This window comes from Cupressus sempervirens, chromosome 10 (assembly GCF_028749045.1).
Source record: "Cupressus sempervirens isolate cs-2001-9-10 chromosome 10, ASM2874904v1, whole genome shotgun sequence".
Classification (NCBI taxonomy): domain Eukaryota; kingdom Viridiplantae; phylum Streptophyta; class Pinopsida; order Cupressales; family Cupressaceae; genus Cupressus; species Cupressus sempervirens.
Window position 1 is genome coordinate 575,823,300 of NC_143127.1, and position 21,940 is coordinate 575,845,239.

The 21,940-nt window shown below is 34.9% G+C and overlaps 2 protein-coding genes and 1 pseudogene across 9 annotated transcripts in view; all 3 read right to left on the reverse strand.

The window, feature by feature from the left end:
- The window catches only part of SWEETIE (HEAT repeat-containing protein), a 314,166-nt gene that overhangs the window by 204,927 nt on the left and 87,299 nt on the right, over positions 1-21,940 (reverse strand). For all 8 annotated transcript variants that reach the window (XM_089806951.1, XM_089806947.1, XM_089806950.1 and 5 more), the window contains exons 8-9: positions 543-647; positions 35-124 (exon numbers count right to left, since the gene is read on the reverse strand). In XM_089806951.1, the coding sequence (XP_089663077.1) occupies positions 35-124; positions 543-647 (195 nt within the window). The remainder of the gene's footprint in view (positions 1-34; positions 125-542; positions 648-21,940) is intronic.
- Positions 9,221-10,346, reverse strand: LOC149535180 (trafficking protein particle complex II-specific subunit 130 homolog; annotated as a pseudogene).
- LOC149535181 (trafficking protein particle complex II-specific subunit 130 homolog) lies at positions 9,221-11,173 on the reverse strand. Its single transcript, XM_089806954.1, has one exon. It carries the CDS (start codon positions 11,171-11,173, stop codon positions 10,745-10,747), a length of 429 nt encoding a protein of 142 aa, XP_089663080.1. The 3' UTR covers positions 9,221-10,744.

Genomic DNA, 21,940 nt, shown 5'->3' on the forward strand with positions numbered 1-21,940 from the left:
GGGTTATAAAAATCTTTAGCAAGATAAGGCTAACCTGTTTTGCCAAAAGGATCATAAACTCCTTCTGAGTTGGTTCACTCATCTGTTCTACAATACCAACTCGAAGAATATACAGTACACAAGCCTGTAGAAATCAAAAAAGGAAAAAGAAAATAAAGAAAATTCTGATTTCCTCTGATTTAGCCAGATATGCCAAAAAAGAAACTTGATGTCAGTCAAATAGGAGTATAGTGAGAATAGAATTCATATACTGCATAGGTCTTCTCAAATGTTCCAATAGGTTTCTTAAAAAATAGAAATAAACCTTTCTGTGTCTTTATAAAATCAGAAATTGCACCTAAAGTTTGTATTATAGTGTAAAAAATCAAATGACATAGAAATAATCCTCATGAAAGCATTCAAGCAACAAAATTAATCCTACATATTTGTCAATTATTTAGTTGACAAAGCTTGACATTCCACAGATTAGTCTCCTTACCAATCAAGTACAGCTCTACCACAGACATATAAAATAAAAGATAAAAATAAATGGTAGCAGCGACCTGTGCTTGTGCATCAATAACCGAATTCCCATGGAGCATGTCCATGGCTTGCAATGCAAAGTTTTGCAACTCTGCATCACTATGTTGATACCTCAAATGTGTTCCCTGCAAAATAGAGTTTAAAACACAAATCAGTTATGATGTAAAGTGCAGTTGCTATTAACAATTCAAATATATCATTTTCAACCATTTTGACTGCCCAGCATGCATTAATAGAAACAATATATTATAATAGATTCATGCTGTAAATTCTAGCAAAAACTATAGAGCCAAAATGCATGATAAGTATACACAATAAAACAGTGGGCAGGAAAACTGAAAAAATTAACATCTGTTGATGTTTTGTAGCTTCACTCGGATAAATTGTAGCCTATATATATATATATATATATATATATATATATATATATATATAATGAATTAATTAATTATAAGATTGTAATTATGTTAATGAACAGACATGTCCCATGAAGGGACATGTCTATCTATTCTTTACTAACTTTCTTATATATATAAGAGGTCGCTGCGATTTGAAAAACATATACCATAAACATAGCAATGCGAATACATTTGTAGCAGACCTCTAAAAACTAACATGGTATCAGAGCAGATCGATTACTGGGAAATAATTGAACACATCAGATCTGGATATGTGATGAAAAAAGGAAAAAAAAAAATTTGATTTAACAATATTGAAGTTTATATTTGTAAATGAAACCTTATTATTTTTACGGGGAGAGCACTCAAACAAGATTTTTATCATTAAAATCTACTATCCATATTTTATTTCTTTGTTCAGGATTCTATCAACTTATGAAAGGCAAAGTTTCCATGTGACAAAATTTGGAAAGATGGATAAATTTGGCATGGTTGATAATATCTACACTAGATAGCAATCAGATTCATAGTTTGGTATAGTCTTGGTGGGGATATTATTTGAACAGACTTCATATATATAGAAAACACATCCGCTAGACCACCACTTGTGTAAATTCCAGGCGTGAATCTCTCGGCTTCCAACCATTTGCACAGATTGTTATTTTTGAGGAGCACAAATTTATTGTCACGATCCATCTGTCCATCTGGAGGGAGAAAATCCCAGGAGCCGGATCATAATAATTCTACTCATCCCGTGAGCCTTCTATGATCAACCATTTAGGGGAACTTGGTCTTCATTCATGGTGAAAAAATGTATATACCTTACTGCGCAACGATATTTCATGTGGACACAACTGGAGTATTCGATATAAGACATCAAAAGTAATAAACTTAACAGTGAATACTTATGGTTATGGACAGTGACAAGATTATGATAGACTGCAGCCAACTCATCATGGAGAAAGAGCATCCAGTCAATGATCGTCAAACAGGAATGAATAAGATTACATGAGTATTAGGAAAGACGATTATGGGGAGATTCTATTAATGTGGGTATCCACATATCATCAGTTTTAGGAGATGAAAGATAACACATAATGACAAATGGAAGAGAGAAGGAATGAAAAGAAATTATTGTAAATGGTGTAGCACTATCATTCATGGTCCACATCATCCAATAACTTGATGCATAGTCAGTGGGGAAAGGTGCTAGCGTGTGTTTGGCGAGTTAAGAAATTCATACTTACAGATTAAGATTGGGAGCGATAACAATAACATCAATTGCAGATTGCTAGGTTGGTGGACATATTTATTAAATACAACTGAATACATCATGCAAAGGAAAGGAAAGATATACTCGGTGCAAACCCTAGCAGCTGATGACGTATGACTTATTGAGATAGAAAGAATAAAAGTCAAAGTACTTGCACCCCTTGGAAAGTAGAGGTATCACACACAAACCCAATGAAAGAAAGTAATAAGGTATGATTTATGTGTAATGTCTATTTTATATTCTTTACTATTATGTTTAATAAATATTATATAAAATATCATAATTGAGAACATATGAGACAATAAATTTATATATATATATATATATATATATATATTACATTTAATTGTATAAATCAATTCAATATGATGTTTTAAAATTTTGGTATTATATTTGTTAAATATAAAAAATTCATTTTAGGAGTATGGAAGATAAATATTGAATAATATTTATTTAATAAATGATTGATATTTTATGAGATCAACATACTATCTTATAAACAGGGTGAAAGAAATTTAGTGTTAGATGTAAAATTACCATGCTAGCGATGACGAGAGCAATCAAGGATGCTGATAAGTATTTGTTTTCCCTACAATTGTCTATTCGTTGTAGTTTGTCTTATTTATTTTTTATAAGAGCTATTTGCCTTGATCTTTTCCTCGGAGAATGTTATTGCAGGAAAAAGAGAAAGATTGAGACTCAGAGGGAGGTTGATATTTTAGGCAACCTTGAAAGAGAGGGAGCAGATAGATGATATGATTCAGTCAACCTTCGGTAATCTCGATCATATTGATTAAAAGGGAGTAAATCATGTTGTGATAATTCTCTGTGATCAATAAATTCTAGTAGACAAGAGGACAATGATTCATAAATATGCCTCTTGACTATGTGATTTTAATGGGCCTACCCCCTATGTATATCATGAGGAAGTGACGACTTCCAAATAATGTCATTTGTATTTGCAGAAGTTATTGTAAGGTGACGATCTTACAATAGCTTGTATTATGAGATCAAATAAATTGAGTAAATGGTGAATGTCTTGCCTCTCAACATTGTGAGAGACCATTACTTGGAGTATTTGGTAAATATCTTTGATATTCTGGGAGGCCAATACTCTTGATATCATATGTGATATCGAACCTTATTTTGAGTAAATGGTGAATATCTTATGATATTATGGAAGACCGGTACTTTTGATATTAGATGTGATATCAAAACCTTTTTAGTACTTGGTGAATAACTTTGATATTCTGGGAGGCCAACACTTGTAATATCAACAGTGATATCAAAATGATAGATATCATCAGATCAAAGATATATATAGTTAATTATAAGATTGTAATTATATTAACGAACAGACATGTCCCATGAAGAGAAATGTCTATTCTTTACTCGCTCTCTTAAACATAGCAATGCGAATACATTTGTACCAGGCCTCTAAAAACTAACAACATCAAAGCACCATAAATGGAAAATTTCCCATAGTTTTACAAAGATGTTTGAACTTTATGAGAGAAGTGATGTCTAGCATACAAGATGCAACTAGAAATAAGATTGGGGACAAGTTCAATAAGTGGTAGCCTTTACTTATACATGCATATTCCCACCAACATCTTAAGTGTTAAGCATCATTTTCTTAAGCATCATCTTTTCTCTTGCCTATCATATGCCTGTTGAAGTACTAGAAAAAAAAATCTAATCATATTTATAAACTGAAAACACAGCTTCAAGAGTTATATTTCATCTCCAAGCAAAATTTAAGTTCCATCGATTCCAAATCATTCTTTGGAAATGGCAAGATGAAATAGTAAAATGTATAACAACAAAAAGGTAAGTACAAAGCACAACGACACTAATGAAGTAGAGAAAATATTTTCTATAAATTATTATTGTAGGGAAAAGAAAGAAACATGTTGACAATGATCATATTTTGTCGTATGTTGTGTTCATACAATACTTTTGTACTGTGACGAGTTCTAAGACTAAAGTATCTTGATTTCCAAAAGTTCATGATCATGCCTTGTCCAAAGTACATCATCTAGTTGCCTTTTGTTATTTTCTAAAATTTGAGGTTGAGATGAATAATGCACTTGGATACATGGGAGTCAAAATCAAGAGAGAGAATTCAAGGGTGTGTTTCTCATACATAGGTGAACTTGAATAAGAAAGAAAGGATCTTAGTTGTAAAAAATATTGCTATTGCATTGAAGCCCATCCCGGGCATAATATCACACTTGAAATTGGACGAAAGGATTATAAATTCAAAAGGTATTCCAATAGAATTCAAGTATGTCATATACAAAATGGTGCACAATAGGGGAAGTTGAATTTCAGAATTATGAAGAAGAAAAAGTGGATGCACACATTGCAAATGAAGACTGATTCAAAATAGGCAAAGAAACCTATTGTTAGTGGTAGACTAGATCACAAATGTCTTTTCCCAACCAAAATTCAAAACCTCCAATCATAGGTAAATAATTGAGGTGAAAGAAAGCATCTTGACAAAGGGAATTATATATTTAAGTGCACATTTATAGAAGGTGAAATATTAGCATTGGAGAAATGTCGGAATGCTATTCAAAAGTGTACACCCAGTCCAAAAGAGCATAACCTCTTCAAGGAGAATAGAAAAAAAAAAGTTGAAACCCAAGTATAAGATTGTAAAGTCCCCTTTTAGGGACATTAGAAGTCAATTAAATAATTAAATTTTAGTTGCCAAATTATATCAAACTTAATGATAATTACTTTGTAAAGTATTGAAATGACTTTAATGATGAGTTAAATGAAAAATTTAAAAAGACATTTTATTATTATTTCCCTAATTTCAAATTAAAAGAGGGGGATAATAAAGAGATGATAGATAAAATGAAGAGTCACAAGGATGTGGTAGTAAAGAACATGGAGAGTTTCATTCTAGATATGCTTCGTTTGTTTATTAGACCACACTATGGGTCGTACGTGTTTGGGATAGAGTCTATGAAGGGCTGGCTTGTACTCGTAAACAACTTTAGGATCTCTATGTCATGTAGCTCTATTGGTACTCTCCCTAAGGACCGATTGACTATAGAACCTAAGGCTCTATGCAAAGTCAAGGAGATGCAAAGGGATAGTCATTTTGTACCATCACTCTACCATGATTATATGTAGTTCCTTAAAGAACTTTGCTTTAGGGCCTTGCTCTTTCTCATTTAAGATATTTTTAATATGCTCTATCATGAAGTCTATGCCATCATATACCTCACCCAAGCAAGATGTATCCATGTCATTGTATTGGATCATGCTCAATATAGGCTCAATGAACCTCAAGAGGTACTCAACTCGATGTCACCAAGAGTAATTTAGTATCATTTCCTTAATGACAGCTGCCCCAATACAAGTAGGTCACCTCCATATGATCCAATCAGCACCGATTACCATTATAGACAATGCCTCTTTAACCTTCACAGGGTGTTTCATAACAATATTGTTGGAGACAAAAGGGGTCTTGGTAACCTATTTTAAAATTGAAACAATAATAAATTTAAAATCAAGATAAAATTTTTAATTTGAAAACATAGGAAGTTTGCTAAAGTATAAATTTCTAAAATATATTAATATTTTAAAAAATTGAACTTACCTTCAAGAGGTCCATTTTCGAGAATTGTCTAAATCTGGTTTGCATCCTATGGTGGTTTGTGATGAACATTTGGATCTCCTGTGCATCTTCATAAAAAGGTTTGTCCACTCAATTTTAGTGCAAATTACTTGCAGCATTAAGCTAGGTGAGTGGCCAGCACATGGTGTCCAAAAAATGTGTTTGGAGTGCTCCTTGACCAATAACCCAGCAGCCCTATGATTCCTGGCATTGCCGCTTATCACCTAAACAACATTGTGAGGGCGGACTAGCTCAATTGCTTGGATAAGAATGTTTGACTTTGCAATCAAAGGACCATCATTCATCTCCCAATCACAATCCACAGGTTTCAAAAACATTGCACCTCTTGTGGGAGCTCCAATAACATTGACCAAAGGACATTTTCTCACATCTTCCCATTCATCAGAAACTATGGTCACACCTATTTCACATCATGGGTCCTCAATGGGCTGCATTGAAGCCTCTACATGGATCATCTCTTTGTACAATAAAGTGGTGCGCACCTTCTCATTACCTGGGCGCTTGAACTCCTTTGCAGCCTCATTAATTGAACTCACGATTTTTTGCCAATACAATGAGAAAACATTAAAATAGTAACCATTTACATAAACCTATCTCACTATGGCTTCCTTGTTAATGTCTCTATCTTCATTCTAAAATGATATTTCCAAGGGCCCCTTTGCTCTCTTATTTGTCACAAGTCCTTGAGGAACACAAAAGAATGAATGGCCCTCTGCGGGTGGTACATGGAAAGTGGAAACTGAAGCCATAGATGTTTTACTTGGAATTATATTTCTACACTTTTACGAAGGATGAGAATGTGCATTCCCTTCAGCTTCGTTTGCTTGTTTTTAATAATTGAATATATTTATTTACAATATGATTTGGTATAAGGGTTTTAGGTTGTACCCCATTAAGTCCTGGCTTCCCTATGCAAAACTTAATGCCTTTTGAATAATAAAGCACAAATGTGCTTTTACTCTATTATAAAAGATACTACATTCCTCTTTGCAATGGCTGAAAATCCTCAAAAACCCTCCACCTAGCATTGGTTGACCCATTTCAGCATATTTCCATAGTGAACGGAATTGGTTTGTTCTAAAGATGGAGTTTCCAATGATAGAAACACTTCCCATTCTACGAATCTACAAAGAACACACAAAGACACAACCAAAAAGGAATAAATAAAACAAAACTAGAGAGCTCATTTCATTTAGTAAACAATTGGAAAAGAACTTTTAAAATCAAACAAAACCCTACCTCTTTGTTAAAATCTTCCTTTTCAATGTCTTTGAGGAGTTGTCCACACTTACAACCATGTAGGAATAGCTCACAAAAAAGCTTAGAGCATGCAACAATAACCTGCCAACACTCGTTGAGCAATGGCAAGCAAACAAGAAAGTTCAGAAATGGAGGCAAGAAGTCTCCCTTTTCATTCACAAATCACCTATAAAACAAACCTTTTGGTCTTTTTAGGGGTCACTTGTAGGGTTGAAGGGTCAAATAGACCTGATTTGGCAAAAAGCAGTTATTAAAAGAGTCTATGACAATAAAGTTTTTGGTCAAATTTGCCCAAAGTTCCTTCAAACTTGTTCCATGATCCTGCATTGAAATTAAAAGTCTTCAAAATTTGTCCAAAAGTTCACCTCGGTCCCTTTGAGAGACTTTTGGGAAAATTTGACAATCTGGCAGAATTTAGGACAAATTGGCACTAAATCTGAAATTGCAACAAACCGAATCTTGAATTCCACCTTCCAAGTGTTGGTTATCAAAATCACTAGTTAGAAACCTACGAGCCTTTCCTGCTCGATGCTGGGTATCTAACTGATTTTGGCCAACGTAACAGGATTGACTCCAATTCTCTGCGCTTTTGGTTCCGCTGGACCAAGGCCTGTTTACCTATATCCTGGATAGCAAAACTTAATTCCAAGAGGTTTTATAGCGGATTAAAGCAATCAAATAAATTCCTCAATTGGCAAGCATCAAGGAAAAGTTCTGAATTGTAGTTAATGTTTATTTATCTTCAAACTTCAATTATTATTTTTCAATTTTGTGTGTTTGCTGAAAAGAAAAAGATTTAAAACAAATTACTATTATGAATATGATTTAATATCCTTCAAAAGAAAAAAGAAAAAAATTAAAAGATTGCCAGCATATAAGTTTAAGAATTAATGAATGGATTAATGACCAGTGCCGAATCTTAGTGGGTGATAGAGTCGAAAGTATATTCCTTGTGTACAACTTATTGATATTAATGATATTTTGTGCGTTAATAACTTAATTATTACAATGCCACAAATTATTTCACTTTTGCATATTCAGATCAGTCTGTAATGATTTAACTTTTATTCAAGCAAAACAGATACAAATAGAGGAAAGATTACAAATCCTGCAATATTCGTATTAATCAAATCTGAATAGCGGTGAGCAATTCAATGCACTAATCGAAATATTAAATTATAAACACACATTCATTAAAATCATAAAGGACAAGTAATACACTTTCCAACTCTAAAACAAAATAAGAGTCTTACTGATTTTATTTCTGGGAAAGTTCGTACTGAAGACTCTCAAAACTTGTTGGAGCTCTATCCAATACAAATTAATCCACAAGCAACTTTAAGAACAATGCTCAAGAATTCTTAATCTCAGTCTGCTTTGCTCAATATTTCAACGATTCCTTACTGAAGATATTAAGTAAAATGTGTGCTCAAAGTATGCAGGGAATTACAAATGATATCTGTTTTCTCTCAAGATTATTGTTTTTTTGTTTGTATCCTCCATGCCTTATATTTATAAATGAAGAAAGAGTGTGTGCTGAAACAATGCACCTTTTTATCATACCTAATTATCATTTAACAACAAACTGAAAAAATAATTGCAACAAATCGCCAACTAACTGCAATATTATGATTCATTGCCTACTAGTTATGGATTTTGAAAAACCCGACAAGGCATACTCTCTCCTGCTGCAGACTGGGAGGAACAACGTTCTCTTTAGTATCTCCATCAATACGCAAAACCCCTTTGCGATGATATTACTGGGAACTGCAGATGGTCGTTTTTTCAAAATGGAAGACCCAGAGCGCCTGCACACCAAACTTATTATCCTGTGCTTCCATGTACAGTGCCATCCGCTGCTTCATATATCCCTGTCGACATTCCTCCACGCGATGATTCCTTCATCCGAATATATTAATAATACCCAAGTTTGCTGTAGCGGTAAAAACACCCCACGCTCGACCTCTTCCTATTTCGCATCCTGTACCTGCAACAGCAAAACAATAGACAGTAAGTATTTATGCGAATGCAAAGCGTTATGCACGTATTTCGCTTGTCAATGCGAACGCTTAAGGCGGGAGACTCTCAGCCCGTGGATAACGCTTTTCCCTCTTTCGAATGCTATGAATATTTAGTGGTATCTATATACTGCCGGCGCGTCTCTTATCATATCCATCAAACCATGCATCTGCATCCTGTATCAGGCGGCTAACTTCCTACCGCAGCCAGAGATCCTTGCTCGCTTGCAGGCGCCTTGACTAGAGAAAATAAAGTTACCTGTAAAAGCAAAACTCCATTGTTGCTTTTTGCCACATTACGTGTACTGACACGGAAAGGATCTATAAAATGTGCTGCAATAGTTCTTTTAAATATTTGACTGTGAGATGATCCATATTCCAGCTTGAGAGCAAGCATTCTCATTCCCTCAACAATAGTGCGTTTCTGGGATAGCTCAGACTGCCCTTGTGAAGAAAGACTGCCACCATGTGCAACAATAACATCCAAGGATGATAGTGAAGAAGTGGTCTGCCTACCATCAGCAATTGTTCTACCCGATTCATCATCAATTGCACGAACTGGAAGCCATAAAACTGTGGTGATGTTACTTGCCCAGTCTGGGATAACCAACTTTCCATCTTTCAATGGCAATTGTTGACCATCACAAGAAACAGTTGCCTCAATATCATTTCCACAACTTTTTTACAGAAACGTTTGCATCAAATGAAGCAGCGAAGTCTGATGATACCGAGGATATCTTCTGAGGTAAACTATGAAATGTTTTATTACAGGTCTCTAACTCAATGATATTAGACATGTCAACTTGTAAACCAGGACCCGTATTAATGTGCAAACTAGCACTTTTAAGAGAGTAATCAATAGGCCTGATAACCAATCCCAACCACTGGAGTTCACCAATCAATAATCCAGATGAAACAGCTGCTGCTTCACCATCAAGCACAACTCCATGTCTTTTCCACCAAGATCGGTGATAATTTTCAGCAGCACCTTTTGTCAAATCTAAATACATTTTTTCAAATTTCTCAATCATTGACAGAGCTTTACGTAAAGCATCATCAGTGACTGTTTCATGCAAAGCAGACTCTGCCACAACTTGAAATTCAGAAAGCTTCAATGGACCATCAAACAAAGCACGTGATGGGCTCAGACTATTTGCAATTGCCGATACAGAGTTTGTTCGAGACATTGAACCCTTAGATGAAGGCGGTGAAGGTGACATCGCAATAACATTATCTCCATGTTAGCTCTCTTTTGAAAGATGACGTCTATCAAACAATTCAGATACATTCCCAGCAGACAATGATGCTCTCCTTCTATTTGCCTCGCGAAGGAGCATTGTAGGTCCTAATGGTAAAGGTTTCCTTATAATTCCAAAAGGTTTTGGCTTTTGTTCTGTGACCTTCTCTATTGCAAGCACCATTGCTTCAGAACCAGGTGGAACTGATGGCCAGACCTCTGGTTTGGGCCAAGGTAGCATGCTCAAAGCTGCACTATTCCATGGACTTCTCTCAATGTTCATCCCATATCCTATCAAATCTGCCAACTTTATTAACTTAACACGGCTAAGAGAATGCAGATCACCCTGCACCCTATAGAATTCTTTCTCAGTATCAGGAGTCACCAACCGAGAGTTGAATTTAAGAGAGTATTAATGTGCAAACTAGCACTTTTAAGAGAGTAATCAATAGGCCTGATAACCAATCCCAACCACTGGAGTTCACCAATCAATAATCCAGATGAAACAGCTGCTGCTTCACCATCAAGCACAACTCCATGTCTTTTCCACCAAGATCGGTGATAATTTTCAGCAGCACCTTTTGTCAAATCTAAATACATTTTTTCAAATTTCTCAATCATTGACAGAGCTTTACGTAAAGCATCATCAGTGACTGTTTCATGCAAAGCAGACTCTGCCACAACTTGAAATTCAGAAAGCTTCAATGGACCATCAAACAAAGCACGTGATGGGCTCAGACTATTTGCAATTGCCGATACAGAGTTTGTTCGAGACATTGAACCCTTAGATGAAGGCGGTGAAGGTGACATCGCAATAACATTATCTCCATGTTAGCTCTCTTTTGAAAGATGACGTCTATCAAACAATTCAGATACATTCCCAGCAGACAATGATGCTCTCCTTCTATTTGCCTCGCGAAGGAGCATTGTAGGTCCTAATGGTAAAGGTTTCCTTATAATTCCAAAAGGTTTTGGCTTTTGTTCTGTGACCTTCTCTATTGCAAGCACCATTGCTTCAGAACCAGGTGGAACTGATGGCCAGACCTCTGGTTTGGGCCAAGGTAGCATGCTCAAAGCTGCACTATTCCATGGACTTCTCTCAATGTTCATCCCATATCCTATCAAATCTGCCAACTTTATTAACTTAACACGGCTAAGAGAATGCAGATCACCCTGCACCCTATAGAATTCTTTCTCAGTATCAGGAGTCACCAACCGAGAGTTGAATTTGCTCACAGTGGCCTTGATCAAAGATAAGTATGCAGTAATCACCCAAACTTCCTTACTAAATACTTCATTAAACAGAATTTCATGGAAAGCTTTCGCATTCCTCAGCTACCTTTGGTTTAATTTCATTTCTCCATTTTGTACTAACTGCAGGTACATGCAGATCCTCCTTTGTACTTGTAATATCATCATTTAGGACCACTGCCAATCTGTTTGTTTCCAATATTGTGTTTCCAACAACAGAAGACGATGGACTGTCTGGAAGTACTGAATGCCTGCTTATTAATCTTCAAACTACATCTGTAAATGTGTCGCCGCACTATCTGCAGAATCAGAATATCTTACTCCAGACACATTTCCTTGCAACGACATGATAAACTTCTGTAAAGATAGCCATCAAGCACAAGGGTAAAAATGCCAAATAAAACTCCCAATCTTGACCAGGCCATTTGATTCCAGCAGCAGCACAATAATCAACCAAATACTATTCTTGAGATAGAACTCTTGTCAAAGCCATAATATGAAAGGACTGATACCCTAGAGCTATCAGGGAGAATGGAAAAATCACACATCTGGCTCCAACTCCACAATTTCTCAAACCATTGAATTGTCACTGTCCTGCTCATGACTTTTAACATTTGAAACATATTGGTTAAGTACAGGGAGTGAATAAGAACTGGAGACTCCGTTTCTTCCATGATACTTGGGTCTCTAAAGCTATCCAAATTTTAGAGTTCCATCACCAGGAGTGAATGTGGTAAATTAGCTACAAACAAAACACACACAGAGCAAAGCAAAACCAAAAATCAACAAGCAAAGATATTTCTCTAAACATAGTAGTTGTTAGTCAGAGAACATGGTAAAAATTGAACTCAAATCACCTTCTTATCTGCTCTCTAAAATCTCTTCCCTTCCATGACTGTCTTAGAGATTAGTATTCCCCCCCATTAATAAGACGTCTTTTTGAAGTTTGACAGTAACATTAAATTATGCCCTATATTATAATATTATTATGAAACCAGATCTTTCGATCTCATTGTCCTTTGAAATACAAGGTATGATTTGCCTAACAGTCTTGGTCTACCATGAATGCTAAACCATTATCAATCTCCACCCCTGCCCATACCATCTCTGGATCATGTAACTTCACTCTCTTATTAGCTAATGTACCTGCCACCCAATTAGCCTCTTTGTAAACACAGGCAAATGAATAATCCTCAAAACTTTCTGATATGTTCTAATGATTGATAACCATTTTTCTAGCCTCCAACTCTGAACATAGTTCTTATTAACTGCATTTATACAAACTAGGGAGTCCCCTTCTACATCGATGATTTTAATTCCCTTCTAAATACATGTTAGCTAATGTTTTGTTACCTTAATTTCAAATATGCACTTGACTCCATGAACCCAAAAAGAGATGCAACAAAACACCCACAACAAATAGATGGGGCACAATATATTGACCCATCTCTGAATTTTAGAGGTATAGCTCCCTCATGTAAGATGTATAAGGAATGAAAAATCCTTATGCTTTTAACCAGAAAGTGCAGGTATATGATTGCGCACATAAAATAGACAAACTAACTATCAGAAAAATGGAAAAAAAATATATATATATAAAACACAGTTCACATATAGAAAACAGAACCATAGTATGAGGGAAGAGTAGGCTTGCAGCGCATATAGTCGTTATTCAAAGATGACACATTGCACAAAATTGAATAATATCTTGAAGTAATCCATAGAACACAGAAATAGGGGCCCAAAGAGTGGCAACACCAAATTTCTATTATACTAATACCTAGAACAAAAAGATCAGAGTCTTTTTCATCACAAATATCAAATCCAAACAAGTACCTTTCTTTATAAAAAACAATCATTTTTTTCTATCTTTTCCCCTTTTCACATTTACAAAAACATCTAATATAGTATTGATTCATGTTTCCACAGCGACGGTTTACAAAAAGGATTTGGAAATGGTTCAATTTCTGTTATAAAGAAGAGTGATGACTTCATACTCTAGGTGGCTCCACTTCCACATTGCTTTGTCTACATCAGCATGTAGCAGGTTGAGGAGGTCCTCCATAAAGTTCAGAGATTCTTTTCCTTCTACTTCAATCAGGATAAGACAAAATTCCATGTAGTCTCTCTCTTCTTCCAAATCAAGGACATCGCTTTTGTATGGGATATGACTTGTTCTTGAATCCTAGGCGGTGGAAACCAAGCTGGAATTCAAGTCGAATTGCTCCAACTCGACTTCTGTAGGGTCGAGCTAAAGCACTGGTTGAGACCCTCATTATTATATCCTTCTAAATGAGGATTTCCCACCTCGGCACATGAGAAACTGTAGTTGGTGTGGCTTGCACGATGGTGGTCAAAGAACAAGGTGACTGAGAAATGAATGCATACTTTACTTATAATAACTCTGATTGTTCCTTAATGAGGTGGTGTATGAGAGAATTAAATGTTGTACTTCCCCACCTCATGACAAGACTTATTTCCACCGCATCCAATAAAAAGTACCCCATTTGAGAGATTATACAATGACCGCTATATTTAACGCAAGGATGACAAAATGATGATCGTGCCTCGAGAAACTTGTTGTCGGTCAAGCGCCCGCTTTCTGAAGCCTTGAAGTTTAGTCAGAGCTTATCAATTTGCAAGTTTGGGTGATTGGTCAATGACATCTCCACGTGGCAGACACACCAAAGTATGAAAGAACAGTTGCAGCTTTCAGCTTTGTGAATTTGGCAATCCAGCAAAATTGGAGTTTGGCCTTTGGGGAACATAGCAACCAACCGACACTACGCCCGCATAAGAAAAGTTTTGAAAAAGAGGGGTACAAACCAAGCTTAACACTAGCTCTAAATGAGGACAAGAACTATGAAGGACAAAGAGAACTTAAAGGGAATGGATTAGTGCCTTATCCATGGGCCACAAAGTCATAAAGAGGTGCAATGCAGGAGATCGCTTGTAGAAGGGGAAAGAGCAACTAGGCAAACACACACACCAAAACTTTATTTACAGCTATTTACAGGGGTAAACCCCTTACCTCAGAAAAGCCTTAGAGATTTCATGTGAAACCATTGACGAGCTAGGAGAAATACGAGCCACTTCTCAGAAACAGCTTATGGCTATGAAGTGCAACTGAAACTAATAGCTCTCTGGCGACTGCTTCGCTTTCAATTCTAAGATTGGTTGACTGCAAAAACTTTTCATAAATGCATTCATGCCCATACAACTCTTCTTCATCAGAAACTTCTAAATCAATCCTATTCCCATCTCTGGCTCACGTAAGATTGCTTGATCAATAACCGTCAATGCATATACTAAATTTATTAAAACATGGCATGTGTTTTCAAGAATCAAACTTTCTTCCTTTCGACTACATAAGAAACTAATTTCTTCATATATAAACAGTGGCTGCAATTACTGAAGATTATTTTCTGTAGGCATAGGATCATATTTGATTGAAGAGACTTTTTCTCTTATCTCACAAATGAAATCATCACTGAAAATAACATTCTTTTCACCCATATCTTTAGACTTCATTAAATTATCAAGTTCCTTCAACATAGGATCAATTTTGGTTGTTGGAATTTCTCCTTTTTCTATGCAAACAATGTCAATATCATGATAGCAACTTAAATAAAGAATATTACCAGTTTCTTTTATAGATTCAATTAGTAAATCATTTAAAGGCTGAAATACACATTTTTGAGATTGCTTAGAATCCTCTTCGTGAAGATATTTTCAGAGGTGTTAATGTACCTTTCTTTCTCTCGAGGATCTTTTTCTCCATTTTCTTGATTAATATAACTGAAAGATAAATATTCAAGCTGAGCTATGTGAAAATCTAATTGATTTATTTCCGTTGCCTTCATAAGACTTTCAATTGTTTCTTCATAAAAAGGAAAGGCCTCCATTTCCAAATCACAATCTCAAAAATATTTTATAGTCCCATGTTCTTTCTTTTGATCTTTTTCACCCATATCAAAAGAAAAACTTTCTATTTCAGGACAAGAAGAGAATATAGAAAGATTTATACCTTCCTTTACACCACCGGAGTTGCACTTGAATTCATTAATCTTAACTTGAGTGACATTACCATTTGCATCTAGAATTGCAGACTGGAATTCCTCATTTATTTGTCCCTTTCAGGAAACGGTGAGGAACATAGACATTTCTATATTCTTTTGATGATGCTTCTTCCATGGGTGAAGTGAATAGTTGTTCTTTCTTGTCTTCTTGGATGCATACCAAAGGAATCTCCACTTTTTCACTTTCAGCTTCATGCAAATCTTGTGTCATAACCTGATATTTCTCTTGCTCAAGATCCTTCATTACATAATATCTCTGATGCACACATTTCAAAAGCCATGCAGATTAGTGGTCTCCACAAGGGTTCAAATTGTTCCTTTCAGCTTCATAGATTACTTCTTTGCAATTATTCCAAAATAGGTGAAGTATATGGTCATCTATAGCCAATATCTCTTCAATATTTGGTGGATACCTCTTCTTAAACTGATTCATTTCCATGGCCTTGTCATGGACCATCATTTTGAAATCTCCAAATACACAAAGTCGCCAGCCTTATTTCTGGAAAAAAGGCACCAATCTTCTCGCCTCCCCAATAGAGTCACCAAAAAACCTATTAGTGGATGTTTTGCTACCTTAATTTCAAATGTGCTCCATGAACCCAAAAAGTGTTGCAACAGAACACCCACAATATACAGATGGGGCAGAGTACACTAACCCATCTCAAAAATTTAAAGGTACAACTCCCTTGTGTAAGATATACAAGGAATGAAAAGTCCACATGCTTTAAACCAAAAAGCGAAGGTATATGATTATGTATGTAAAATACATACACTAAATTCACAATTCACTTATAGAAAACATAACCATAGTATGAACAGAGTAGAGTAGGATTGCAGCGCATATAGTGGTTATTCAAAGATAACACATTACACAAAATTGAGTAATATCTTAAAGTAACCCAGAGAACACATAGAAATAGGGGCCATAATTTTGGATGAGGAATACAAAGAGAATAATTTCACAGGGAAAAATTAATATTGCTGTTCTACTTTTGACCATTTTGGATCCTGCATTTGGGAATTGAAGCCTTTTCCTTGGAGTTATTTCTTTGCTGGTTGGTGTGAAAGACAACAAAAGAGAACATAAATGCCATCATAATGATGAATCTACAATTTTGGGTGGTTATTTGGTGTGAATTTATCATGTAGAATACTTGTCCATGCCTAGGAATGTGCTAAAGCAGAGTCATTCATTGCTGCAATGCCGATTTTTGAAGACACTCGCAGCAAATTAATAGCTGTCTATTCATTCATGAGAAAATTATAAAAATGGGATCTTCATCTGGAAGTTGAATTAATTGCTTAATCACTGATTGGAGGGGTGGTTTTGAGATGTTAGAAGTTCATTCCTCACTTCTGTTCATTAATTGTGGTTATTTCATATCAGTATCCTTGAAGGAGCTATCTAACAGAAGGTATCCTGATGATTCATTATTATTTGAATGGTGAAAGATGTTAATTTATTTATTATTATCAAAATTGAAATGAATGCTTTACCAGTATTTCAATTGTGTTATGAATGTTTGCAAATTATCTCTGTCCACACTCATCGCATTAAACCCATCAAACTTGGCAAGAAAACAAAGTACACATTTGCAAAACAAATAGGGAAAAAATTGGGGATTAAACATTACAAAGATGTGTTTTTGCTTTGGGGTGCACACGTTGTAATGAATTTCGCAAATGGCTTGGATATAAAAATCAAAGGTGTCTACTGGATTGTGCGCCTAGCACCTCACAATCAAATGTTTTGATTCAAATATCAAGATCAACGCTCGTATACAGGTGTACAGTTGAAAAAGAGGTGCGCAATTGTAAATACATATTCAGAAATAATATTCTCAAGCTAGGCACATATAGAAGGCAGCCAACTCAACAATGATGTTTAACAAAGGATTCATTAATCATTTTAAATGCCAGAAAACCAATCTTTTAAAAGGGAGATCTTCTATTTAAAGGTGACATTTACTTTTTCGAACATCATAACTTCTTAGACAAAAGAAATAACTAATAAATATAAAGATAGCTCAAAATAAGGTATTGCAACAATGAGGAAACTAAAATCCAAAATATTTAGATTAGTAAAAACTTGAAAATTGTAAGCAACCTTTATTTGTGTTCTATGTTACCGAAGGACATGTCCCCGGCAAAGATGGGGCCATCCCAGTCAGAGATGTCCCAGGAATACGGAGACAAGTCGTAAATGCCCGCCACTCCCTCCCCCTCCACCCACCCTGTTGTGGGACTCCAGAATATGCCGGCAACTGTATATATAATTTTCTAATATATATTCACACAACACTACTACTTGATCTCAAAAAATTTATACCCATTCTTCCTTGCTCTCAAAACATTGAATTATCCCCTTAAGCTCAACAAATTTTCCTTTCTTACTTTACCTTTCTCTCAAAACATTTATACCCATTGGCTCAAAACTCTTCTTTTCTTACTTTCCCTTGCTTAAATCTTCCTTCACATAGCAAAAATGAAAACCCCAAGAATTATTCTTTTCCAGAAACATCAAGGAAATTTATAAGTTTTCTGGAAACAGTGAAAAATGTGTTTGAACCGCTAGCCATTCCCTATGTCCCAACCAGAGAAAGTTCAATTTTAAAGAAAATAACATAAATAATTAAAAATAAACGGGTGGGGAGGCCAAACCCACAAGGCCCCCTGATAAAGATTGGTAGCTGTAGAAGTTATCTGCTATACCTGTGATGGTTTCTTCTGTATTGTCTTTGTGATCTTTGCTGTGTAAAATTGATGATTAGGTTCTGCTGCTGAGAACACTAATCCTTTCTTATAATTGGGCGTATCAAGTGAAGAGTCTTTAATACCGAACAGACATTTTTATGTAGAATCGTACCCTTTGAAGACTATGAGGTCTTCAGCATCAGCAGACGAAAGGCAACAGTCTTGTGGTGCAAAGATCAGGAAAGAACAATTGGTGGATTGTGAGGAAGATTTGTCAATAAAGAGAGTGAGATTGCAAACACATGAATAATGTTCAGGAATCTTTTATGTAGTTATTAATTCATACATTAGAATAGTTAATCGTGTATGCTTCTAGCGTTGGTATTTTTCCTTCAAGGCAGGTTGATCATGAGAACTTTTAGTAGTCTCTCTAAAATGCTTCCAAGATGGATCGAGTAGCTAAGGATGACAAGAGATTAAAGGGAGGAAGAACTTGATACATCCTGCGAGTAAGTCATGCAGGCTGAAGAATGAAAACACAAGTTGCTGTCATAGGGTTGAGTTTGTGGCACATAACTGAAGATCTCTCCCTTGAAAAAGAGCCTATTCAGATTGTCTTGTCCAATGGATAAAATTTTGTAAAACTTTAGCATTAGCTTAGAAGGCCAAGGTGACTAGATTGTACATGGAAGGTGAAGCCAAAAAAACGAATACAAATGGAGTTTGTGAACCCTAATGGATTATTTTCTAGTGTTGATGCTACTAATTCTGTTGCGCCAGAGAATCAACTTGGAAAGAAAAGGTTCACTACTGTTGCAAGTATGTTTAACTTGCAATCACATGATGCAGTTGATAGTTTTTTTGCCAAACGTTTTTATGCTAATGCCATACCATTTCATGTAGCATGCTCTCCATATTATAAATACATTTTCAAAGATGCATTTGCTATTGGTTCTTCATATGTTCCTCCTCGAGATCATAATTTACGCACCCTCCTCCTTGATACAGAATATTCCAAGGTGAGTTTAATGATGGAGAAGATGAAACAAGTTTAGACAAGGGATGCCTGATCTATCATTATAAAGAGATGCACCAATATTAGACATCAATCACTCATCAATGTCATTAACACATGCACAATAGGCTCTCACTCTCTTAGAGCTATTGTTTGTTTAGGGAAGAGGAAGGATGCAAGCTTCTGATTTCAAAATTTGAAGGACGCCTTATAAGAAGTTGGATCCTCTAATTTTGTAGAGCTAGTGACTGATTTGGCTCAAGTAGGCATATTAACTGAATTGATGGTAGAGAAAGCTTACAACACATTTTTCCTTTCGACCCCATTATTAAAATAATATTCTCATGTTTCTATAGTGGTCACCTTAGATGATTTATGATGTTTCCTTGTCTGCATTCTGTTAATGAGTGTTTCATTCAAAAACAATGTCATGCAATATCTTATAATAAAGCCTTTATATTGATTTAGAATCACATGGGATAAAAGCCCATAGGTTAGTTTTTCAATAGTTTCATAACTGGAATTAAATTCCAAAAGTTCAGAAACAATGTCATGCAGTATCTTATAATAAAGCCATTCGTCTGTAGAGTATATACTATATGTTGATTTAGAATCACATGGGATAAAAGCCCATAGGTTAGTTTTTCATAGGTTCATTACTGGAATTATATTCCAAAAGTTTTTAACAATTTTTTATGACGAATTGTGCTGAATCCTAGAAATTTATTAGAAATTTTTTACAGCTTTTTTTCAATATTTGGATAAAAATCGAAGGTTTCAAAAACAAGGTTATTTTAGTGCAAAGCTCATAAGATTTCATAGGTCTTCTTTGTGAATTTCAAAGGTTTATTTTTACCAAACAGAAAGTTTTGTCTCAAATTTGTGTTTTTCGGAAGTTTTGTTTGTCATGTTTAAGAGCTTCCCTATTTGATCATTGAGGGAGGTATTTCTAATTTTTTCCACAAAAAATTAGGTATTGTGGACTTGCTGATTTTGTCCACAATAAATCATGGACGACGGATTTTCTGATTTTTCCCAAAAGAAATCATCATGGGTTTCCTGAATTTTTTTTCCACAACAATCATGATGCGTTTTCTGATTTTTTACCACAAAAGATCATGATGAGTTTTTTCGTGTAGACTTTAGATTGCTTTTCTAGGTTTTTCTTGGTTTTTTCCCACAAAAATATTATGTTTTTTAAAATGGTTCAGCTCTTTTTTTCTAAAAAGACATCCTCTTCTTTGTCATGGGTTTGTTGTTTTCTTTTAGACTTTTATGAAAAAAAGAGTATGGGTTCTTTTTCAAAATTTTCCCTCAAAATGAAGGATTTTGACAATTTTTCACAAAATTGGGGCTTCTACCTTCAAGAAAATGTTTGACAATTTGTTTGAATTTCATGGTTTCTTGTAGAGTGTTTAGGGTCATACCTTGGCTTTCAAGGGCAAGCGGTGTGCCTGTGAATGTCCTGGAGTTTAATGTTGTTCGTGGGTGTTGTTGCTTTTAACATTTTTTGGCAAAATCATTGTTTTTCATTATTATGAAGTTTTTCTAAGTTGATCTCAATGTCTCTAGATAAAGGAAGGGATAACTTTATTACCTTGTCATGTTTGAAGGATCATTGTAGACTTGGTCATATCCAAAAGTTCTACAGTGCCAAGGAGGGTCTAAACAATAGACTTGTTAACAATGTAGCTTCAGTCAAATTGATTTACATTGTAGAACATAATTCAAATTATATATATATATATATATATATAAAATTGTGTATTAACTTATACACATACACAGATACACACACACATATATATATGTTGTCCTACATTTTGTCACCACAAAATGTAGATAACAATACGAAACTTTTGCAATTTAGTTTCCCTTTTCCCTAAGTTGATTCATTATTTAATTGGCTAACATTGATCAATCGATCAACCCCAATTGGTATAGTGAATCCTTTTACTAAAGGCTTTCATCAAGTCCTTTTCATTTTTCATTTTGATAAGCCTATGCTTGATTTTTTAAGCCTTCAATGTCCTTTTTCGCATTTTTAAGCATCTTTTTGGTCTTTTAGTTTTGTTCAATCCCTTTCTTTTGGTTTTCCCTTCAATTTGGTATATCTTAGGGCTTAGTCGGACTTGGCAGTCAAAAGATATGACCATTTAAGTGCCCAAAAGGTGGACTCTCCAGATGCAATTGCATTATTTAAGATATCATGTTATATTTTAATGTTGACATTCACTTTTTGAAAAATATAACATAAATTCACTTTATGTTATGTTTTTAAGTTACTTTAGAACTTAAGTGACTATAGAGCACTCTATGTTATATTTTCATGTCGAGTTGCTTTCTAAATTTTTTACTTAAGTGACTTTATTTACTATATAGTTTGATTTATTTTTTAGTTACTTTATGTTTTATTTCAAAAATCAAGTTAAATATTGCTTTTTGAATAACATTTGCACATGATATATTAATTATATAGTGTAAATGTTATTTTTGACCCAATAAAGTGATATTTCCTCAAAAATCAATTAAACACGT

Excerpts from the sequence above, each read along its gene's own strand:
- LOC149535181 (XM_089806954.1), bottom strand. The coding sequence starts at position 11,173 with ATGTCACCTTCACCGCCTTCATCTAAGGGTTCAATGTCTCGAACAAAC.